We start from the raw sequence: 24,138 nt of genomic DNA, 5'->3' as shown, positions 1-24,138 counted from the left end.
CCAGCCTAGGCAATAGAGCAACACGTCTCAAAGAGAAAAAAAAAGAAAAAGGAAAGAAAAATCCTAGGAGGATATACCAAAATCTTCTCTTGGCATGTGTCTAGGAATTAAACTCCCAGATCATAGGGAGTTTAATTTAAAAACAGTTTGAAACTGTTTTTCAAAGTGGTTTCTCCACAAAAGAAACAATATAACTGAGCACAGCCCCAGCGTGGGACTAGAAAGGATCAACTAGTATCTACTGACTGAACAAATAAATAGTACTCAATAAATGCTAGCTAGTGTTAATTGATTATGTCTATGTAATTACATAGATGGTAATGCCCCAACTATGTTTATGCTCTGCTTCTCTTCTCTAGAAATGATCTTTAACCTAGAGCAGATTTGAGAGAGGTCCACAAGAATTATAAAATTAGTAGCTATGGCTATTACCTAGAATATACATAGGCAGGCAGAAGAACTTTAGATGAACCAGGATGGAAAATCAGGAATAGCAAGAAGGAACAGCATCCAAATAGAATAGCAAACAATAGAGTACTTAACCAACAAGACTGACCATAAATTGGGCCAGGCATGTTGGTTCACACCTGTAATTCCAGCACTTTGGGAGGCCAAGGCAGGTGGATCACCTGAGGTCAAGAGTTCGAGATCAGCCTGGCCAACATGGTGAAACCCTGTCTCTACTAAAACACAAGAAGTTAGCTAGGCATGGTGGCAGAAGCCTGTAACCCCAGCTACTTGAGAGGCTGAGGCAGGACAATCGCTTGAACCTGAGAGGCAGAGGTTGCAGTGAGCTGAGAGTGTGCCACTGTGCTCCAGCCTGGGCGACAGAACAGAACTCCACCTCAAAAAAATAAGAGATCATTCATAAATCTCATCTATAAATTTCTACCAATTCTACAAATAAAATCAAATGACAAACTGGGTAAAGACATCTGTAGCAAATATGTCAAAGGCTTATTCCTGACCTACAAAGAGCTCTTATAAATCAATAAGAAACATTCCAAAAGAAACCTGAGCAAAGGAACAGAAATGTACCAAATACACCATATGACTGAAGCTGTGACTAATACTTACGTGTCATAATAATGTAAACAACAAATATTTAATAATTGGTAAAAGGAAATGTGTGTAGTATGTGAGGGATATAGGTATAGCAGTATAATTATTACCTTCCAAAGTAGGAAGCCAATATGTAATATTTAAAAGTAGAAATTTATATATCAGTATAAACATGTTATTTAAAAAATACAAGGCCAATTGTGGTGATTCATGCTATAATCCCAACACTTCGGGAAACTAAGGCAAAAGGATCACTTGAGGCCAGGAATTCAAGACCAGCCTGGGCAATATAGTGGGACTCAACTCTACAAAAAATTTAGAGCATGGTGGTGTGCAACTGTAGTCCTGGCTACTTGGGAAGCTAAGGCAGGAGGATTGTCTGAGCCCAGGAGTTGGAGGCTGCACTGCCCTCAGCCTGGCTGAGATCCTGCATTTTAAAAAAAAGAAAAAAGAAGTATCAGAAATGAACTAAAAAAGTTATTAATAAAAACAGTTACCACAGACGAATCAGAGACTGACAGAGTTGGGCAGGGGACTGATGTGTTTTGCTTCTTAAGTCTTGTAGAACTATTTGACTTTTAAAATTATATTACTTTGATAAAAATGGAAATATCAAATATAAATCTAGTCAATGATATGAACAAATAATTGAAATAAACTAAATGACCACTAAGCATGAAAACATGCTCAACCTCACTAATAATTAAGGAAATACTCAATAAATCAGATATTTTCACCTTATTACACTGACAAAGATTAAAAATACTGACTATTCCCTATACCTTCTTTGACATTGGTTAAGAGCTCTGTTAAACCTGTGTTGATTAATTGTAAACTATAACTGCTAACTTTTTTGGAAGGCAATTTGGGAAGCTCTATTAATAAAACACATTTTTTTTGATCAGGCAATTTCACTTCTAGGAGTGCATTCTATAAAATTGCTTGCACAGGTATGTAGGTAATTTATGTATGAGAAGCTTACTAAATCATTGCTTGTAACTGTGATAAACTGTTAATTAACATGTCAGTTGATAAAGGTAAGTTAAATTTTATTTTAGATCTGTTTTAAAAATACTATGCAGGCTGGGCATGGTGGCTTACTCCTGTAATCGCAGCACTTTGGGAGGCCGAGGTGGGTGGATCACTTGAGCCCAGCGGCTCCTGACCAGCCTGGGCAGTATGGTAAAACCCAGTCTCCACAAAAAACACAAAAATGAGCCAGGTGTGGTGGCACACACCTGTGGTTCCAACTACTCAGGAGGCTGAAGTGGGAGGATCCCTTGAGCCCAGAGGCAGAGGTTGCAGTGAGCCAAGATCACACCACTGCACTCCAACCCGGGCAACCAAAGACCCTGTCTCCAAAAAAAAAAACAACAAAAAAAAACAGACTATGTAGTCCTTAGTTTAAGAGGACGATATATAGACTAATATGGATATATATTTGAGAGACAGTATTAGGTGGAAAATACTGGAGAACCTAGGGCCAGGCACAGTGGCTCACGCCTGTAATCCCAGCACTTTGGGAGGCCAAGGCGGGTGGATCACGAGGTTAAGAGATCGAGACCATCCTGGTCAACATGGTGAAACCCCGTCTCTACTAAAAAAATACAAAAATTAGCTGGGCACAGTGGCGCATGCCTGTAATCCCAGCTATTCAGGAGGCTGAGGCAGGAGAATTGCCTGAACCCAGGAGGCGGAGGTTGCGGTGAGCCAAGATCACGCCATTGCACTCCAGCCTGGGTAACAAGAGCAAAACTCCGTTTCAAAAAAAAAAAAAACAAAAACTGCAGAACCTAATGGATGTCATAAACATCTAAAAATTTATAAACATACACTTGCAGATTTTTCCTATCTATAACAAATTGACTAACAGTGGTTCCCTCTGGATATTTTTTATTTCTATGCCATATACTGCTGTACTGTTCAAATTTTTGAAAACAAATATATATAACTTTTGCAGAATGAAAACCTCATCCTGTCTCTAGACAGGTTTGCTTCATCCTCTAAGAACAAGACAGGCCTTCACCACATTAGGGTAATTCGATCTGATACAGATTTCAGAGCTAACTGGGAGGACCTCAAGAAGTCCAGTCAACCATCCCACAAAAATCACAAAAATCCCCTCCACAACATTCCCAGCAGGAGGTTGCTAACTCATACTAAAACATAGCTTGTAATATGGAAGGCCGGGCACAGTGGTTCATGCCTGTAATCCCAACGCTTTGGGAGTCTGAGGCAGGTGGACTGCTTAAGCTCAGGAGTTCAAGACCAGCTGGGCAACCTGGTGAAACGCTCTCTCCACAAAAAATTAGCCTGGTGTTGTGGCACGCACTTGTAGTCTCAGCTTCTTGGGAGGCTGAGGTGGGATAATCACCAGAGCCTATGGAAGTGAAGGCTGCAGTGAGCCGAAATTGCAAAATTGTACGACTGCATTCCAGTGTGGGCAATCGGAATGAGACCTTGTCTAAGGGGAAAAAAAAAAAAAAAGATATCCAATTGAAAATGAAGAAATAAAACTATCTATACTCTCAGATGACCAATCTTTTTTTTTTTTAGGATGACCAATCTTATATATAGAATACATTAAAAACTATTGGGCTCATAAATTTAGCAAAGTTGGAAGACTAAATTAACACAAAACAATCAGCTAAAGTTCTATATATTAGCAATGAATAATTCAAAAAGGAATTAAGAAAAAAAGTTCTATTAACAGTGGCATCAAAGAGAATAAAATACTTAGGAATAAGTTTAACAAAGGAGGTCCAAGACTTGTACATTGAAAACTAAAAAACACCGATGGAAGAGATTAAAGACCTAAATAAATGAAAAGATATCTTGGAAGATTAATATTAAAATGGAAACACTCCCCTCAAACAATCTACAGAACCAATGCAATCCTTATCAAAATCCCAACTACTTTTGTTTGCAAAATAGAAATGTTGATGCTAAAATCAGTAAGGAATTGCAAGAGACTCAGAATAGGTGAAACAATCTTGTAAAAGAAGAATAAAGTTGAGGAACATACTTCCCAATTTCAGAACATACTACAATACTAGAGTAATCATAATAATGTGGTACCTACAAAAAAACAGACATAAAGATCAACAGAACAGAACTGAGAGTACAAAAATAAACCAATGTATCTTTGGTCAATTGATTTTTGACAAGAGTGCCATGACCATCCAACGGAGAAAGAAGTCTCTTCAATAAATGATACTGGGACAACTGGCTTTCCACATGCAAAAGAATGAACTTAGACCCTTATTTTGCACCATTTACAAAAACTCAAAATGGACCAAAGATCCAAATGTAAGAGCTAAGACTATAAAACATTTCAAAGAAAACATGGGGGTAAATCTTTATGACCTTGGATTTGGCAACAGATTCTCAGATATGACAAAAGCAATAAAAGAAAAAAACAGATATACTGGACTTCATCAAAATTAAAAACTGTTTATGCATCAAAGGACACTATCAATAAAGTGACAAGACAATCCTTAAAATGTGAGGAAATATTTTTAAATTATATATCTGATAATGGTCTATTATCCAGATTATATAAAGTACTCCTACAACTCAACAAAAAGACAAAAAATTCAACCAAAAATTGGGCAAAAGACTTAAACATTTCTCTAAGGAAAATATACAAATGACCAATAAGCACATGAAACGATGCCCAAATCATTAGTCATTACGTAAACACAAATAAAAACCACAATGACATCCACATCCACTAAAGTGGCTATAATAAATAAAATTAAAAAAAAAAAAAAGAGTGAAAGAAGTAAGAAGTCTTGATGAGAATGTGGAGGAATGAAAACCCAATCCATTGTAGGTTAGAATGGAAAACTGTGCAGCTTCTGTGGAAAACAGTTTGGCAGTTCCTCAAAACATTAAACAGAGTTACCACATGACTCAGCAATTCCACTCCTAGGTAGATTTCTTTTCTTATTTTCTAAAGATATGAGTTTACATTTCTCAGTGTAAGATGTGCTATCATGTTAGCATATTGTCTCACCAATAAAATTCAGCATTATGTTTACAGGGTGTGGCAGTAATGAGAAGACTGTGCACATTCCTAGTACAACTGGCCTCATTAAGTCACAGACACATTTCCTGTAAGAATTAACTAGTGAATAACAGATCAGTGGTTTTCTAACAGTGCTATGGGTCCTAGAGATTTCAGAGAGGGAAGCAGGGAGGTTAGGGTTACCCAACCCTCATATAAAGCCTCTTAACTGCTTCCTAGATTTTTTCCTTAAGATAAGGTTTAAAGAAAGGATTCCACACTCAAGGAAAAATTACTTATTGAAAATTACTGCAGTGCATATATGCATATTCATTTTCTTCAGAATAGGTTGTAAAAATCTTTGCAGATTAGCCAACATTATATAATTAAGAATATTTCTACATATAAGCACAGAAATGCCAAGAGGGCTTTCACTCATTTATGAGTTTACTAAACCCCCTGGCTGAAGCAATTCTCCCACCTCAGCCTCCCCAACAAGTGGGATTACGGGTGTGTGCCACCACTCCCAGTTTTTGTCTTTCCACCTAAAGAGAATTTCCTATAGACACCACATCAATAAATGAGGGGATTTTTAAAACCAATCTGCCAATCTCTGCCTTCTAATGAAAGAATTTAACCCATTTATATTTAAAGTGATTACTGATAAGGAAGAATTAACTTCTGCCATTTTGCTATTTTTCTGTATGTCATTTTTTCCTCCTAATTTCATCCATTATTGCTCTTTTCTTTTTTCTTTTTTTTTTTTTTTTTTGAGACAAGGTCTTGCTCCGTCTCCCAGGCTGGAATGCCATGGCATGATCACGACTCACTGCAGCTTTGACTTCCCAGGCTCAATGAATCTTCCCACCTCTCAGCCTCCCCAGTAGCTGAGACTACAGGCACATGCCACCACGCCCAGCTAATTTCTGTATTTTTTGTAGAGACAGGGTTTTGCCATGTTGCCCAGGCTAGTCTTGAACTCCTGAGCTGAAGCCATCTGCCCACCTTGGTCTCCCATAGTACTAGGATTACAAGTGTGAGCCACCATGCCCAGTCCAGCCCCCTTTTTTTAAAATTTAGACTAGTGTAATCTAGATCCTGTAAGATTCATTAGAGGCTTAGCTTTCCCAGTCAAATGATCTTTGCTCTTTCCAATTGAATCCAGATTCCAGATTCTCCTTCGTGAATCTGTAATCTGTCCCACAATGTTTAGAAGGGAAGACTGTTCTATCCTTGTTTTCACCTCTGAATAACCTAACCCTTAGACACACACAGTCCCCCATACACTATTCATCATTCACACATAAAGTTCATTGTTGTTGTCTTTCTCCACCTACATGTGGCCTGAGTTAGGGTGGGCCCTAGAATACTTAGGAAGGGTCTCTTGATGACTGACAAAGAAGTAAGAGGCAAAGTGGCTTACATTGTAGGAGCGTGGGTGCCTCTGCTTCCACTGCACCAGGAGCAGCTGGGCCACCACCAAGGTAGCGATGAGGATGAGGACCATTTCAGCATGCATAGCTTCATGGCCACGGTGCTTGGCATGCATGCGTGCATGCTCAACCCTGAAAGCCAAACACATGGGGTGAGTCAAGTCAGGGATACTGTAGTGATAAAGGGACACTGCTTTCCAGGGATATCCCACCAGTACACAGCTCAGAACATATTCCTTGCTTCATAGCTGCAGAGTACCACACAAATTAGGGGCTAGGATACACACCCTAAGACAGGCATGTGGAGATAGAACAGAGGGCCCCAGCATACAGCTAAGTGGTCTGCTACCTGCCCCCATGGCAGAAACAGCTGACACCTTTCCTGTAGCATGAAGGAGGTCCCAGGAGAAACCTGTGTCACTGCCCATTTCAAGCCTATTTCAACCTGACGCTGGATGGAGAAAGTAACCCAAAGAGGTTATAGCCATAAAGTCTCATACTGTTAGTCACCGATATTTATGACAATAGTAAAGGAGTAACACTGCAAATGTGTGCTGATTCCAGGATTAAAGTCTTGCTTTATTCATCCTACCCTTTCTGCCAGGGTCAGAAATCCTTCAGATTAGTTAAAGCCTGAAAAATCTGGACTGCTTCAACTTCATAAAGTCCAACAGTAATTTTACCCTCAGTATCCACAGGTAAACAGCCTCCTCAATGGCTCAAGGAAGTTTGGTAACTAGAGAGTACAACTGGAAATTTTTATTAATCTAAGTCTGGCATTCTCTGGTCTTAAAGACTGGCAGCAAGTGATTCCCTGGCCAATACTGGCTAAAACTGGCTCTAAGAACAGTCACTCCTACCACTCTGGGTCACAGTCACCCAAACGCAAGGAATAAGAAAGGAATTAGAGGCCAGGTGTGGTGGCTCACGCCTGTAATCCCAGCACTTTGGAAGGCTGAGGTGGGAGGATCACCTCATGTCAGGAGTTCACAACCAGCCTGGCTAACCCGATCTCTACTAAAAATACAAAATTAGCCAGGTATGGTGGCGCATGCCTGTGATCCCAGCTATTCAGAAGGCTGAGGCAGGAGAATTGCTTGAACCTGGGAGGCAGAGGTTACATTCAGCTGAGTTCGCACCACTGCACTCTAGCCTAGGCGACAGAGCGAGACTCTATCTCAAAAAAAAAAAAAAAAAGAGAAAGAGAGAAAGGAATTAGAGAGAAAATCAAATACATCAGAATGTAAAGGAAAGAGCAAATTTAAATAAGTAATAAAGAAAAACAAGTACAAATGTAACTTGAGTTATAAGCTTTTATACAAATTCCCCTTACACTGGGGTATTTGGGAGGGAGGAAAAGGACAACATAAATGGTGTCTTCATGGAATTTCCATGGGCAATGAAACATTAACAGTAAAAATAACCCAGGAGGATTAATTATGGATAAGTGATCAAGCAAATATAACAAAAAGTGTAGAACCCAGGCGGTAGGTATAAAGGTCTTCACTGTACAATTCTTTCAACTTTTCTATGTTTAAAGTTTTTCATAATAAAATATAAGAGGGGGAAAACTTGGTGAGCAGAGTGGGAACCCAAATGCCAGCTGGTAAGCCTCAGCACCTAAGGGTTCATCTGACATAAAACTTTACCCTGGGTAGGAGAATCTGACAGAAAGAGAATAGGATCAGGAGTTTGAAATTTAGATTCAGGCCCACCTAGATGGCCTTGGACAAGAAACCTCACATCTATATCTCACAATTTCTTCATCTGTCAAAAGGAGTCCATATTTTTTCTGCCTGCCTCAAGAGTTGTTGTGAGGATAGGCTAAGAGGGTAGAGCAAACTTAAAAACACCTAAGGGCTATGAGGAGTTAAAAAGACAGCAACAGATAAGTTTCTTGTTCTCAGACAATACCTAACTAAAAGGATGTGCACAGAATGAAGTCAAAGAACGGATCTAGAAAAGACCAGAGAAGTCATCCAGTTCAAGTTCCCACCCAATGCAAAAATCATTTTTGCAATCTTTGCTTGAATACTTCCACTGGCTGAGAACACGTGCCTTTTAAGGTAATCTATTTTAGAACCAGCAATGTCTGGCACATTGTAGGTACTCATATATGTGTGTGTGTGTGTGTGTGTGTGTACTTTTTTTTTTTTTTTTTAGAGAGAGAGTCTCGCTTTGTCATCCAGGCTGGACAAACTGCAGCCTCGAACTACTGGGCTCAAGGGATTCTCCTCTCTTGGCCTCCCAAAGTGCTGGGATTACAGGTGCGAGCTACTACACCTGGCCAGGTACTAGTATTTGCTTATAAATGAATAAAATCCCAATGCTTTAGGGACAGAAAGCTCATTACCTCTCAATAAACCTTTACTATTACAGACATTTCTGACAATGAGACAAAAAAAATCTTTTTATAGCTTCAGTCAGTTAGACCTAATCCTATACTCCATAACAACAAAGGACATATCCACTCTTCTTTCCCAATGCCATACCTTCAAAGATTTATCATCATGTTATTCAAACAAAATAAAACTATCCTGTTCCTACCACTATTTTCCTGTGCCCTTTTAGGCTAACAATTCTAGATGTTTTAACCACTGTTCATATAACATGATTCAAAGATTATTAATCCAGATTGCCTTCTTCTACACATGATCCAATTAAAGATCTTAATATGCCACGCTTAGAACAAAATATTTGTGACCTCAGCAAAGCAGACCACAGTGGCACTGTCACCTTTCTTACAGTAGATGGCATATTTCTACAAACATCTTCTAAATTATTCAGAATATTTTGGTAGCTGAGGTACACAACTGGTGCATACTGAGCTTAAAATCACCTAAAATCACACTGGGCATGTCATGTGAACAGGTATTTTTGTCATTCTATTTTTTTTTTTTTTTTTAGACATAGTCTCACTCTGTTGCCTAGTCTGGAGTGCAGTGGCATGATCTCGGCTCACTGCAACCTCCACCTCCCTGGTTCAAACGATTCTCCTGCCTCAGCCTCCTGAGTAGCTGGGACTACAGGCACCCACCATCATGTCCAACTAATTTTTTGTATTTTTAGGAGAGATGCGGTTTCACCGTGTTAGCCAGGATGATCTCAATCTCCTGACCTTGTGATCCACCCACCTCTGCCTCCCAAAGTGCTGGGATTACAGGCATGAGCCACTCTCCCCGGCCCATTCTACATTTTTATAGTCCATAGTTTTGACCTAAATGAAATCAATAGGTTTTCTCACTATTAAATTCTATGGTTGGTATCACTCCATTGGTCAGTCACCTTGTGAAGTTTGTGGGGCAGGCACTCTGAAACTTCTACTGATGAGAAATCATTATAAGATATATGTTAGCTCATTCTTTTTACAAAACAACTTAGTTGCATAGTTGAGATCAAAAGATACATCTCCCATTTTCTTAACCAGAGCTCCCTATCCTGTATCATGGATAATGATGATGATGTTAATGATAATCACCTTCAAAGCAGTTAATACTTACTGGAAGCTTACCACCTGCCAGGCACTCTTCTAAGAAATTCATATATATTAATCCTACAACTCTATGAGGTATAGGTACTATTATGATCCTCATTTTACAAATGGGGCAAAGTAAGGTTGTGAGAAGTTAAGTAACTTGCTCAAAATTACATAACTAGTAAATGGTAGAAATGGTATTGAAACCCAGATAGATGATTTGGTGTAATCAGCTACTTACACATTCAGGACTAAGAGAGCAACCCAGGTACTTAGAGAGATTCCAAAAAACTAGTCCTACTGGTCATGAGCCACTGCCTCCCACTAACAAGAAAGCAAAAAGGATACACATATCATTCAATTAGCTGGGTTACCCTGCAGTTCCCAGCCTGCAGGGCCTGAACTGCCACACTTACCTCCATTGCTCCTCTGGAGAGAGATCTGACATATCAACCTGTAGAAAGACACCACCAGAAAAATGTGTTACTGTCTTAAAACCGTCCCTGCCAATATAAGGTGCTCACACATTTATCAGTATCTTCAAGGAATTAGAGAAGTTTCAAGTCTTAGAATCTCTATGAAGCCTTAACAAAATTCTATTTTACACGGATCTCTCCCATCTTTAATCACTTACTTTGGCTGATATCTACGACTGAACATGTTGCACATCTGTGCTAGGCAATAAGGGCAGAGGAGGACAGGAATCCTTAACTCCAAAGAGGCTCACAGTGTAGTGAAGAAGACAGACATAAACAGAAAATTTCTCTGCTATATAATAAAGGCTAGCTATAGAAGAATAAAGACGTGTCTTGGCTTTTAACCTTTTAACCCAATCTGGGGTGTTTTAGACTAGGGAAGGCTTTATAGAGGAGATATGAATTATCCAGATGAAGAATAAGACTATGTTCCAGGCAAAGGGACTAACATGAACATGAAGGAATAAAATGGCATAGTACACAAGCAACTGAGTATGGCTAGAGCAAAAAGTATGAATCAGGATTAGTGGGAGACGGAGTTAGATAAAACAGTCTGTAATATAACAGCATATGACTCTAAATGGACCTATAGCAGCCACTGGGCTACACTGGACCTGGGCAAACTGAACTTAGTTCTTGCCCTGCTGCTATTAACTAGTGATATCACTAGCCTTCCAACCTTAAAGTTCTGGTTCTATTTGGTAGTCTTATCTTTTTAGAACTTGTTTCTCAACTTTGGCACTACTGATATTTTGGGGTGGTTCATTCTCTGTTGAGGAAGTGGTCCTGTACATTGCCAGTAGTATCCCCTCAGTTGAAAACCACTACTCTAAAATAATACTATATACTCCTCGAGTTTAGGGCTCAAGTCTTCTACCTCCTTGTAGTCATACAGAAGTATATCCAAGTCTCAGTACATAAATCACTTCAATATATTCGTATACTGAATTGAGCTGGAAAATGTTCTTGGATCTACAGAAAAGAGACAAGGCCTTAGAAACACTTGAATCAACCAACAACCATCCCTTTAGTACTTAAGATGTTCAAGGTCCTGTTACCCACTGTTCGGATTAACTTCAGGAAAGAACCATAGTTGAACATTTGAAATAATAACACAAGTAGAACTCCATTCCACTACTGAGTCAAATGAGCACATATTTACTAGGCATCCTTTATGTGTGTGTACTAGAAATGTCCATCACTATTGAAGGAGGGCTTTCCAGTTTCTACATCTCCCAGCTAAGTTAAAAAATAAATTTACCAGAATTTTGCCTAACCAATCTGGGTAATGAAGTCTACATCCCTCCTTCCTTTTTCTACCCATACTACCTCACAGAATTTCTTCAGGTGCCCTGATTCAGGCCTTCATCGCCCCAGAAAGACAGAGATCAGATACTCTGGGGGGGAGTATCTGGACACAAAAAAGGTAAAGAAACAGCTGGGAGGTACTTGAGCAGTCAATTATGAATCACATTTCTAAGTAACAATCCATGCACAGGTTTCCTGCTACACGTCAAAACTCTTTTCTTCTTTTCCAACTTGGACCTGCATCTTACCAAGCCTGTCTATTCATTGTCCCGACACATGGAACTCATCTCTGTCTCTGGGCCCTTGCACACCTTTCCTTCTACTTACAATGCCCTTCCCTGTTTTTTGTTGTTGCTGCTCTTTGTCTCTTATCCACATCCTAGTTATCCTTTAAGAACCCAGCTCCAATTGCAACTTTCTCTGCCTTTCTCCAGCATGAATGTTTCCCTTTTTTACTCAAAGTGTGGCCCATGGAATAGCAGTGTCAGCGTCATCTGGGTGCCTGATAGAACTGTCGTACCTCAGGTACCATTCCAAACCCACTGAATCACAATCTGCCTTTTAGTAAGCTCTCCGGATGATCAATATGTACATCAAATTTGAGAAGCACTGTTCTATATTAGTCATTCAGTCTCATGTTATCTCAGACATGCTTTCTAAGTGATCTAACTGCTTATCTCTAGCACCAGGATAGGGCAAGCAAGAGACCTGGGGCTCAAAATCTAAGGAACCACTCACTCTCAGGTACCCACCCTGCACTTGCACCTAAAAAAAATGTAGCAGTCAACTTCGCATCTTTGCAAAATTTTCTCTTGCCCTCTGCCTAGCATTTATTTTTGGCTTCACATCTTTCAAATCTAGGCATGACTGGGGGCCTTGCGAGATCCTAGTAGGGGAATGATTGGCTAGCATTAAGACACTGTAGGTAAGTTGGATAAGGGCTCATGAATCAGTAAGTACCCTTACCTTGGGAACCTTACCTAATTAGCTGCCTGAGCTTTGGACAAGGTGCCTTCACACTGGGTTAGTGCTTGGCCCCAAATGAATAAACTCTTTAATGAGGGAGCAAATAAAATTGTCTTTCCAGATGGTGCAGGTTAATTATAGCCATAGTTTACACCTTTGCTTATTTTTTTTACTCAAGCCAGAATACTGGTTTGGATGTAACTTAAATAACCTTTTTGGTCAGGAGGCAAATATTAAAGCCAGATCATGTCTTACTCTTAACGTTTGTACTAGTCCATGAAGTGCTGATGATTCTCTAAGTCTCAAGTCTAGTCTCAGCCCAAGTGCTTGCTGTTCTGAGCTGCTTTCCCTGAGGCTCTGAAAGCATTACTGTCCTCTGCTTCACCAACATTCAATTATCTCTGGCCTCTTCTAGTTTTAAAATATGTCTACTTTCCCAGGAGGAAAGTCAGTGAAATCATGTGATCACCTTGAATATGCTTTCTTCACAGTTCTATAATGAAGTCAGAAGTCTTATTTCTCTGTTTACTAGATGGAGAAACTAAGTTATACACAGTAGCATGCCTGTTCCATTATGTCAAAGAGAGGCATCTTCATGCCTGGCCCAGTCTTCCAGATTTTCCTGATTTCCCCCTTAATGGACTTGCTTCCTTGAACGTGTAGTTGCTTTATTTTGTTACATAGTTTTTAACATGATTTTCCTAGTGTCAAATGAATACTCCCTTCTCAGATACTTATAAGTTATTTTTCAAGTGTATGTTTATACAATTTAAGCATCTCCAGTGAGGTGCCAGTTTGTCAGCATACTTGCTTCCCTTAATAAAGAGAATTTTCTTCAACTCCACAAGTACTCACTGAGTGCTTAATATATGCTCAGCTCTGTGCTTTTCTCCTTGGAAGACATAAATCCATATAAAGTATGTCTTGGCTCTGAGGGAACTAATAGGTTCATGGGATGTAAGCAAAATAAACATAAACAGGGCCAGAACTAGGGTGAGGAAAACAAGGTGCTAGTGTATAAACTTTAGAGAGCTACTCACCATTAAGGTCATGCAAATGCAGGGTGGGTACCTGAGAGTGAGTGGTTCCTTAGATTTTGAGCCCCAGGTCTCTTGCTTGCCCTATCCTGGTGCTAGAGATAAGCAGTTAGATCACTTAGAAAGCATGTCTAAGATAACATGAGACTGAATGACTAATATAGAACAGTGCTTCTCAAATTTGATGTACATATTGATCATCCGGAGAGCTTACTAAAAGGCAGATTGTGATTCAGTGGGTTTGGAATGGTACCTGAGGTACGACAGTTCTATCAGGCACCCAGATGACGCTGACACTGCTATTCCATGGGCCACACTTTGAGTAAAAAAGGGAAACATTCATGCTGGAGAAAGGCAGAGAAAGTTGCAATTGGAGCTGGGTTCTTAAAGGATAACTAGGATGTGGATAAGAGACAAAGAGCAGCAACAACAAAAAACAGGGAAGGGCATTGTAAGTAGAAGGAAAGGTGTGCAAGGGCCCAGAGACAGAGATGAGTTCCATGTGTCGGGACAATGAATAGACAGGCTTGGTAAGATGCAGGTCCAAGTTGGAAAAGAAGAAAAGAGTTTTGACGTGTAGCAGGAAACCTGTGCATGGATTGTTACTTAGAAATGTGATTCATAATTGACTGCTCAAGTACCTCCCAGCTGTTTCTTTACCTTTTTTGTATCCAGATACTCCCCCTCAGAGTATCTGACCTCTGTCTTTCTGGGGCAACGAATTCGAGACCAGCCTGGACAACATAGCGAGAACCCATCTCTACAAAAAATAAATAAATTAGCCAGGTGTGGTGGCATGTGCCTGTAGTCCCAGCTACTTGGGAGGCTAAGGTGGGAGGATTGCTTAAGCCCACGAGTTTGAGGCTGCAGTGAGCCCTGATCACACCAATGCACTCCAGTCTGAGTGACAGAGCAAGACTCTGTCTCTAAAACAATTAAATGTACTATTATGTACAAAATCTCAGACATGAGGAATAGGTTTTTTGTTTAGTTCTATTGCACAGCAATACTGGTTATAACAGAATATTGCACATTCCAAAATTGCTAAGAGAGTGAATTCTCAAATGTAGTCACCACAAAAAAATGTTAAGTTTTTGAGGTGATCGATAAGTTACTAGCTTGATTTAATTACTCCACATTGTATTTATAAATTATAACATCAATCTGTATCCCACAAACTTACACAAATACAAATTGTCAATTTGCATTTTTAAAAAATAAAGTGTACTATTCAGAGATTTTTAGTATATTCACAAAGTTGTGCTACTATCACCAATATCTAAGTTGAGAACGTTTTTGTCACCTCAAAATAAAACCATGTGCCAGTTAGTAGTCACTCCCCATTCTCCCTGCAGCCCAAGGCCACCACTAATTTACTTTCTGTCTCTGTCTATAGAATTTCCTATTCTAGACAGTTCATATAAACGGGATCATAAATACGTGGTCTTTTGTGACTGGTTTTTCTCTTTGCATAATTCTTTTAAGGTTCATCCATTTTGCAGCATGTACTATAGATCATTCCTTTGTACTGCCAAACAATATTCCATTGTATAAACATATCACATTTTATTTATCCTTTCATCAGCTGATGAACATTGACACCGTTTCTATTTTTGGCTATTATAAATAATGCTGCTATGAACATCCATTTTTAAATTTTTGTGTGAATATATGTTTTCTCTTGAGTGTATATATACCTAGAAGTAGAATTGCTGGATCATATGGTAAGTCTATGCTTAACCTTTTGAGGAACTAGCAAACTGTTTTCCATAGCAACTGTACCATTTTATAGTTCCACCAGCAAAATGTGAGGGTTCCAATTTCTCCATATCCTTTCCAGTACCTACAATCTCTTTCTGATTAAAGCATCCAGTGAGTATGAAATGGTGGTTTTGATTTTCCATTTTCCTGATGGCTAATGTTGAACCTATTTTCATGAGCTCTTTGACCATTTGTGTATCTTCTTCAGAGAAAAGTCTATTCTTATCTTTTGTCCATTTTTTTTTTTTTAAGAAACAGGGTCTTGCTATGGTGCCCAGGCTGGAGTGCAGTGGCTATTCACAGGCATGAAAATTGTACATTACAGCTTCAAGTCCCTGAGCTCAAGCAATCCTCCCACCTCAGCCTCTGGGACTCCCAAGTAGCTGGGACTACCCCAGCCTCCCAAGTACCTGGGACTACAGAGGACTACCCTCTGCAGGGACTTGGGTTTTATCTCGCTCCCACTTTCACCCCAAAAAATTGGTTCAGGGCAACAAACTACCCTTCTCAGTGAAGAAAAAAATAATGTACATCCTAATCTGGCACAGCTCTTTACTTGCTATATGTCAATGAATAGGGTACCTCTCTCTATGCCTCAGTTTCCTCATTTATAAAATGAGAGAGTTGGCTTAGATGACGTTCATTATTGCATTCTTAAGCTAGACTGCAATAATAATTTAATCTGTCTAATTCCAAAGTTGTGGAGTGAGCTATAATGCTTTGGCCTTCAAAACTTCCATAGTTTTCCTAGTCACCACAGAATTAAAAGTAAAATGCCTTTAGTGTGGTGAGGTGTAACTGGATGCTACCAAATTGTATCAATTTTTTTTTTTATTTTGAGACAGAGTCTCACTCTGTTGTTGCCCAGGCTGGAATGCAGGCATGATCTTGGCTCACTGCAACCTCCGCCTCCTGGGTTCAAGCAATTCTCCTGCCTCAGCCTCCCCAGTAGCTGGGATTATAGGCATATGCCATCACACTTGGCTAATTTTTGTATTTTTAGTAGAGACGGGGTTTCACCATGTTGGCCAGGCCAGTCTCAAACTCCTGACATCAAGTGATCTGCCCACCTCGGCCTCCCAAAGTGCTGGGATTACAGGTGTGCCCTGCTGTATCAATAAAAATCTTCCAAGCAACTACCATATGCATACATAAAAAATATCCATCACTCAGAGGATGGCCTCCCACCCTGGCTCCAAGTATCTGCTAACTGCATAGGGCCCTAAACTCTGAAACTCAATCCTCTGCCTCTTTGGCTGAGCAACCCAGCATTTCAGACATGTCAGTTGATCCTTCCACATTAAAGACTGATCAACCATACAGCTTGAGACTTATTCTCTTTTTGTTTTCAGGGTTTTGTGTGTGTGTGTGTGTTTTGAGATGGAGTCTTACTCTGTTGCCCAGGCTGGAGTGCAGTGGCATAATCTCAGCCTCCTGAGTTCAAGTAATTCTCCTACTTTATTTAGCCTCCTAAGTAGCTAGGATTACAGACACGCACTACCACACCTGGCTAATTTTGTAGTTTTAGTAGAGATGGGGTTTTCACCTGGCCAGGCTGGTCTTGAATTCCTGACCTCAAGTAATCTGCCTGCCTGGGCCTCCCAAAGTGTTGGTATTACAGGAGTTAGCAACCGTGCCTGGCTTGTTTGTTGTTTTCTTGTTTGTTGTTTTCTTGTTCCACTCTGTCACCCAAGCTGGAATGTGGTGGTGCAATCACAGCTCACTGCAGTTCTCGACTTTTCAGGCTCAAGCAATCCTCCCACCTCAGCTTCCTAAGTAGCTGGGACTATAGGCAGGTACCACCACACCCAGCTAATTCTTAAATTTTGTGTAGATAAAGGGTCTACCATGTTGTCTATCCTGGTCTTGAACTCCTAGGCTCAAGTGATCTGCTCACCCCAGCCTCCCAAAGTGCTGGCATTACAGGTGTGAACCACCATGCCCAGCCAAGACTACACTCTAAAAAAAACATTAGAAACGAATAAGCCTAACCTTTGCCCTTGATGTATTCACAGTCCAGGAAGTAGGGAGAGACAGACTATTAAACATAATATAATATAAGAATAACCTTTGACATATACACAAAATGCTGTGTAAGCCCCAGATTAGTTAGCTCATAAACCTGGTAGAAATACGACACAACCAGGCCGGCTGTCTCTATCTGGTGGGGTACACATATCGGGGTCTGCTGAATGATTAAGATAACAAGTGAAGTCCAGGCCGGGTGTAGTGGCTCACACCTGTAATCCTAACACTTTGGGAGCCTGAGGCGGGCAGATCACGAGGTCAGGAGTTCAAGACCAGCCAGGCCAATATGGTGAAACCTCATCCCTACTAAAAATACAAAAATTAGTGGTGCTTGCCTGTAGTCCCAGCTACTTGGGAGGGTGAGGCAGAAGAATCGCTTGAACCCAGGAGGTGGAGGCTATAGGGAGCTGAGATCATGCCACTGCACTCCAACCTGGGTGACACAGTAAGACTCCGTCTCCAAACAACAATAACAAGTGAAGTCCAAAGGTTCACAGGCTACCACATTTGTAGTTCCCCATTCTCCTCTCATTCACATTCTTCCCCAACTCCTTAGCTTTGCCAAGAATTCAAGGCTAATAAGTTGAAGTGGAAACCTCACCTTCCAGGCCACCAAAGTCATAAATCAGCTGGAGATCATGCAGGCACTGGATATGCTTAGCCTGACGAGGGTGGCACACTGGACAGTGAAGTGAAAATAGATATTGGCTGTAATAGCTGCTGCAGCTGCTGCCTGCCCTTCGCCCCCATCCCTGCCTCCTACCATCATCAGAAAGCAAATCCTCCAAGCCAGTTGAATTGATAACGGTTTTTTATTCTTATTTTTTTTTTTTGAGACAGTTTCACTCTGTCACCCAGGTTAGAGTGCAGTGGCGCAATCTCGGCTCACTGCAACCTCCACCTTCCAGGTTCAAGGGATTCTCGGGCCTCAGCCTCCCAAGTAGCTGGGAATACAAGCGCACGCCACCATGGCTGGCTAATTATTGTATTTTTAGTAGAGATGGGGTTTTACTATGGTGACCAGGCTCGTTTCGAACTTCTGACCTCAAGTGATCTGGCTGCCTCAGCCTCTCAAAGTGCTGGGATCACAGGTGTGAGACACTGTGCCTGGCCAAAAAGCTTTTTAAATCAAACTTTTCAAATTTGGGAGCACCTAAGTTTGCTTCTTTGGTTCTTCAATTCCTATCGCATCAAATTCATATTTTTCAGCCTGACTTCCTCCCTACCTGGCCTTCCTCTCTCACTCTTTCCTATATGCACTGTAGCTTTCCATACACTCTAAACTTTTTACACATCTTTAAAGATCCCATCCAGGTGTCACTTCTTCCAGAATATTTCAGAACAGAACTATCCTCTATGAACTTCTAAGGCCTTTACTGCCTGGATGGTTCATGTGCTAATCCATCTGCAACATAGTGAAATATCTAAACATCTATAAAACTTCCCTTGAGTTTTTCATTGCCATAGTGCCTTAGTTTAGACTTTATCCCTTGCTCTTTCTTGAACAATTGCAGTGGCCTCCAAAATGATCTTCCCAACTCTAATCTTGCCAGCACAGATTCGTGACACAGGAGTAGCCACAGTAATCTTTATTAGACACATATCTGAATGCATCATCCTCCTACTTTGACAAACTTTGACGACTTTCTATTGCCTTGGGGTTAAAGTTCAAACTCCTTAGTAGGACACACAAACTACCTTAATATGGCCCAACCAGCTACCTTATTTCACCACTCTCCACCAAATGACTTACATTCCAGCCACAATGAACTACCTATCGTTCTAACATGCCCATCTCTTTCATCCTCAGTAATTTGGCTGCCGTCAGCTTCTCTCTCTAGAATTCTCTCCTCACCTTCACTCCTTCACTGCCCAGTTCACTTTTTTTTTTTTTTAGACAGGTCTTACTTTGTCACTCACGTAATGCAGTGGCTTGATCATAACTCACTGCAGCCTCAACCTCCTGGGCTCAAGGGATCCTCCTGCCTCAGCCTCTTGAGTAGGTAGGACTATAGGCACATGCCAACATGCCCGGGTAATTTTTGTAGAAATGGGGTCTCAAAATGTTGCCCAGGATGGTCTAAAACTCAGGGCTCAAGTGATCCTCCCACACTGGCCCCCCAAAGTCCTTGGATTACAGGTGTGGGCCACCATGCCTGGCCATATCATCCATTTTAAGAGAGAAATTTAATGACTGTTAGTATATTTAAAATAAGATTCAACTGGCAGGGCACAGTGGCTCACGCCTGTAATCCTAGCACTCTGGGAGGCCGAGATGGGCAGATCACCTGAGGTCAGGAGATCAAGACCACCCTGGGCAATATGGTGAAAACCCGTCTCTACTAAAGATACAAAAATTAGCTAGGTGCGGTAGTGCACACCTGAATCCCAGCTACTAGGGAGGCTGAGGCAGGAGAATCACTTGAACCCAGGAGTGGAGTTTGCAGTGAGCCAAGATCACATAACTGCACTCCAGCCTGGGTGACAAAGGGAGACTGTCAAAAAGAAAAAATGAGTTGGGTGTGGTGGTAAGCACCTGTTATCCCAGCTACTCAGGAGGCTGAGGCAAGAGAACCACTTGAACTCAGGAGGCAGAGGCTGCAGTGAGCCAAGACCACACCTCTGCACTCCAGGCTGGGTGAGAGGGAGACTCTGTCTCCAAAATAATAACAACAACAATAAATAAGATAAAATAAGATGCAACCATCTTATTTTAAATCATTTCCATCCCTCTTTAAAGAAAACCCTCATGCTCATTTACTAAGTCCTCATTCCCACCCCCAAACCCTGGTAAACATTAATCTCTTTTATACTGCTACATATTTGCCTTTTCTGGATCTTTCATATAAATGAATTCATTCAGCAGCTGAATGTGATAGAATATGCCTGTAATCCCAGCTACTCTGCGGAGGGTGAGAGGGGAAAATCACATGAGTCAGGAGTTACAGACCAGCCTGAACCACACAGCAAGACCCTATCTCAAAAATAAATAAATAAATTCATTCATTGAGTATGTGATCTTTTGTGACTGTCTTTTTTCACTTATCAAAATGTTTTCAAGGATCACCCATCACCCATGTTATAGCACTTATCAGTTCACTCCTTTTCTTACTAAATAATATTCCATTGTACAGCCAGACACATTTTATTTATCCATTCATCTGCTGATGGACATTTTGATTGTTTCTACTTTGGAGCTATTATGAATAATGTTCCTATCAATACTTGTGTACTTGTGTATAAGTTTCTGTGTGGATTTTTCTTTTCTTTTTTTTAAAGACAGAGTCTTACTCTGTAACTCTGTTACCCACGCTGGAGTGCAGTGGCAAAAACATAGCTCACTCCAGCCTCGACCTCCTGGGCTCAAGCAATACTCCCACCTCAGCCTCCCAAGTAGCAGGGACTACAGAAACGAGCCACCACGTCTGGCTATTTTTTTATTTTCTGGGAAGATGGGGTCTCCCTATGTTGCCCAAGCTGGTCTTGAACTCCTGGGTTCAAGCAATCCACCCTCCTCGACCTCCCAAAGTAGGATTACAGGCATAAGCCACTGGGCCCGAAATTTTGCCCGTTTTTTACTAAGTTATTTATTTCTTATTGATGAGCTGTAAAAGCTCTTTATATGTTCTGTAGACAAATCCCTTATTAATATATGATTTCCAAATAGTTTCTCCCATTTAGCCATCCTAGTGGATCTTAAATAGCTCATGGATCATTTGAGTCTTATTCATTCATCTTTGTATTTCAGAGAACTAGCTTGTAATCTGGTATACTCTATGTGTTCAATAAACGACAGACAGATGTTAAGTAATATTAACTGCTTTGGAATCAAGGCTAAATGGCTTACTTATTCAGCATCCCTCTCACACTTAACACCTAGTACTAGACACAAAGCAAATGCTTAGGAAATACTCAGACAGTGAGTAATTCTCCCTTAATTGTCTCTTGAACAAACAGTAGGGATGATGCTGCAGAAGAATCCAGAGGAACTGGGAAAGCTATCTGAAACAAATTTAGCCAATGGTGGCTAAGTTTAAAAGTGACTCCTTTTGACACAGTAGCCATGTGAAAAAATTAAAAATCTTAACAATAAATAAAAGTGACTCTTGGCCAGGCATAGTGGCTCATGCCTGTAATCTCAACACTTTGGGAGGCCAAGACAGGAGGGTCACTTGAGGCCAGGAGTTGGGAGACCCACATGGGTAACACAGCAAGACTCCATCTCTACAAAACACTTAAAAATTAGCCAGGTGTGATGGCACACACCTGTAGTCCCAGCTACTCAGGAGGCTGAGGCAGGAGGATCACTTGACCCCAGGAGGTTCGGACTGCAGTGAGCCATGATCTCATCACTGCACTCTAGCCTGGGTGACAGAACGAGACCCTGTCTCAACAAAATACAAAAAAAGTGACTCTTCTTTATAAGAGAAATACTAACGTAATCCTACTTGATCTTTAATAGCCAGCAGTAAATACTTTCCAAATTTAACACAGCATACAGCTAGGACTGAAGGAAGCTTAAGGGAGAAGGGAAAACCAAAGTTCACGGCTGGTTGTATCAGAAGGCCTAGGTCTGTGGGGTAAGAAATATATGTACTAACTTTTCCTTCCTTCCTAGTACTCAAGCTACAAACTTAATCCAGGTCCTTCAACCTCATATACTTCTCGAGTCACTGTGTCACCCAAGTCCAAATCTTCTGGTGTCTTAATGCTGCCTGTGAAAATAATAATTCCTTTGTAGACTACACAATGCCCTCCAGAGGAGCATCGAGAGTGAGCTCTTGGGACCACACATAGCCATGATCTGACCCCTAACTGTCTTTGCAGTTTTACTTTCTTCTGCTCCCAGCTCCTTTGGTACATAACATATACTTCCTTGCAGTATATATATAATACACCAGAAATTATGTGCACTTTAGAATTAGATAAATTTGGTAACCCTACTTGCCTGGATTAAGGCAAATTTTCCCTGCCCCTTAATCCCTCCTCCCTTTCTGCCCCAAGAATTATCTTTCTAAAATGCAAATCTGATCCATGTCATTCACCTAAGTTCTTTTTTTTTTTTTTTTGAGATGGAGTCTCACTCTGTCTCCCAGGCTGGAGTGCAGTGGCACAATTTTGGCTCACTGCAACCTCCGCCTCCCAGTTCAAGCAATTCTCCTGCCTCAGTCTAGCTGGGATTACAGGTTCACGCCACCATGCCCAGCTAATTTTTTGTATTTTTAGTAGAGACGGGGTTTCATCATGTTGGCCAGGCTGGTCTCAAACTCCTGACCTCAAATGACCCACTCACCTCGGCCTCCCAAAGTGCTGGGATTACAGGCGTGAGCTACCTCATCTGGCCAATCTAAGTACAGATAAAAATCCAAACTCCTCAGCACAGCATATAAAGTTATGTGACATCACATCTGCCTTGCTTTCCAGCTCCCTACTTCATCATTACTCCCCACCTTCTACTCTGATGTTCCAGTAATACTAAACTGCATACAGTCCCCTGAAGGTGCCATTCCCTTTCTCTCCTCCCACCTTGCACATACTGCTCCTCCTGCCTAGAGGGTTCTTCTATTCTTTCTTGAGCTGGTTAATTTCTAGTCACTTTCTCACTCAGCTATGGTATCACTTCTAGGAAACCTTTTCTGATCCCTTGCCTGCCATTTTTTGGGCTCCCTGAAATCTCTGCTTCTTCGTATTACAGCAATTATTACATCTGTTCATTTTACTAACTTTTCTACTACACTATGAGCAGCCTGAGAGCAAGGCCTATGTCTTTGTTATCCTTCACATCTAATGTAGTAACCTGGTAAATTCAGTGTGTGATCAATCAATAAACAAATGAACAGGATTCTCCCAACATACACATGAGGCTAGAATAACAAATGACTTTATTATTATTTTAAAGCTGACAGCATTGTCTTACTGATTCGTCACAGGTAACGGCTGCATGGCAGAGCTAGGATAAAAAGACCGATCTTCAAAGTCCCAGAACAATGTCCAAACCTCTCCCCTGAGCTATAAGCTGCATTTCCAACTGCCTAATTAACATGGTACCTATGGCACAATGTAATGCCATTAACTCAAGTCAAAGCAAATTCCAAAAAATGTAAGCCAATCTTGATTATTTTCTTTCCCTTATATCTCATATTCAATCCACCAGGAAGTCCTGTAGGCTCTACTTCAAAACATATTCTAAATTCATCCACTTTTCTACATCGTCTCTGCTATCTCTGCTATGGTCTGAATGTTTCTGTTTTCTAAAATTTGTATGTTAAAACCTAATCTCCAATGCAATTGTATTAAGAGGTGGAGGGAGCCTTTAGGAGGCGATTAGGTCATGAAGGTATAGACCTCATGAATGGGATTAGTACCCTTAGGAAAGTGGCTTTAGGGAGGCTGTTGTGCCCCTTCCACCATGTGAGGACACTGCAACAAGGAGCCTTTGAAGCACAGAGCCCTTGCCAGACATCAAATCTGTTGGCACTTTGACTTTAGACTTCCCAGCCTCCAGAACTGTGAGAAATTTTTTTTTTGAGACACTCTCGCTATGTCACCTACACTGGAGTGCAGTGGTGTGACCTCAGCTCAC

The 24,138-nt window shown here is 40.8% G+C and overlaps 1 protein-coding gene across 2 annotated transcripts in view; it reads right to left on the bottom strand.

Moving 5' to 3' along the window:
* Positions 1 to 24,138, bottom strand: part of RNF121 (ring finger protein 121) — a 64,881-nt gene that overhangs the window by 26,426 nt on the left and 14,317 nt on the right. For both annotated transcript variants that reach the window (XM_012456878.2, XM_064365255.1), the window contains 2 exons: positions 10,396 to 10,433; positions 6,495 to 6,636 (listed from right to left, as the gene is read on the bottom strand). In XM_012456878.2, coding sequence (XP_012312301.1) covers positions 6,495 to 6,636; positions 10,396 to 10,433 — 180 coding nt within the window. The remainder of the gene's footprint in view (positions 1 to 6,494; positions 6,637 to 10,395; positions 10,434 to 24,138) is intronic.

This window comes from Aotus nancymaae, unplaced genomic scaffold, assembly GCF_030222135.1.
Source record: "Aotus nancymaae isolate 86718 unplaced genomic scaffold, 86718_ANA_hifiasm-v0.15.2.pri h1tg000059l, whole genome shotgun sequence".
NCBI classification, from domain to species: domain Eukaryota; kingdom Metazoa; phylum Chordata; class Mammalia; order Primates; family Aotidae; genus Aotus; species Aotus nancymaae.
The sequence above is the reverse complement of the archived record's forward strand: the minus strand, read 5'-3'. Positions and strand labels throughout refer to the sequence as shown.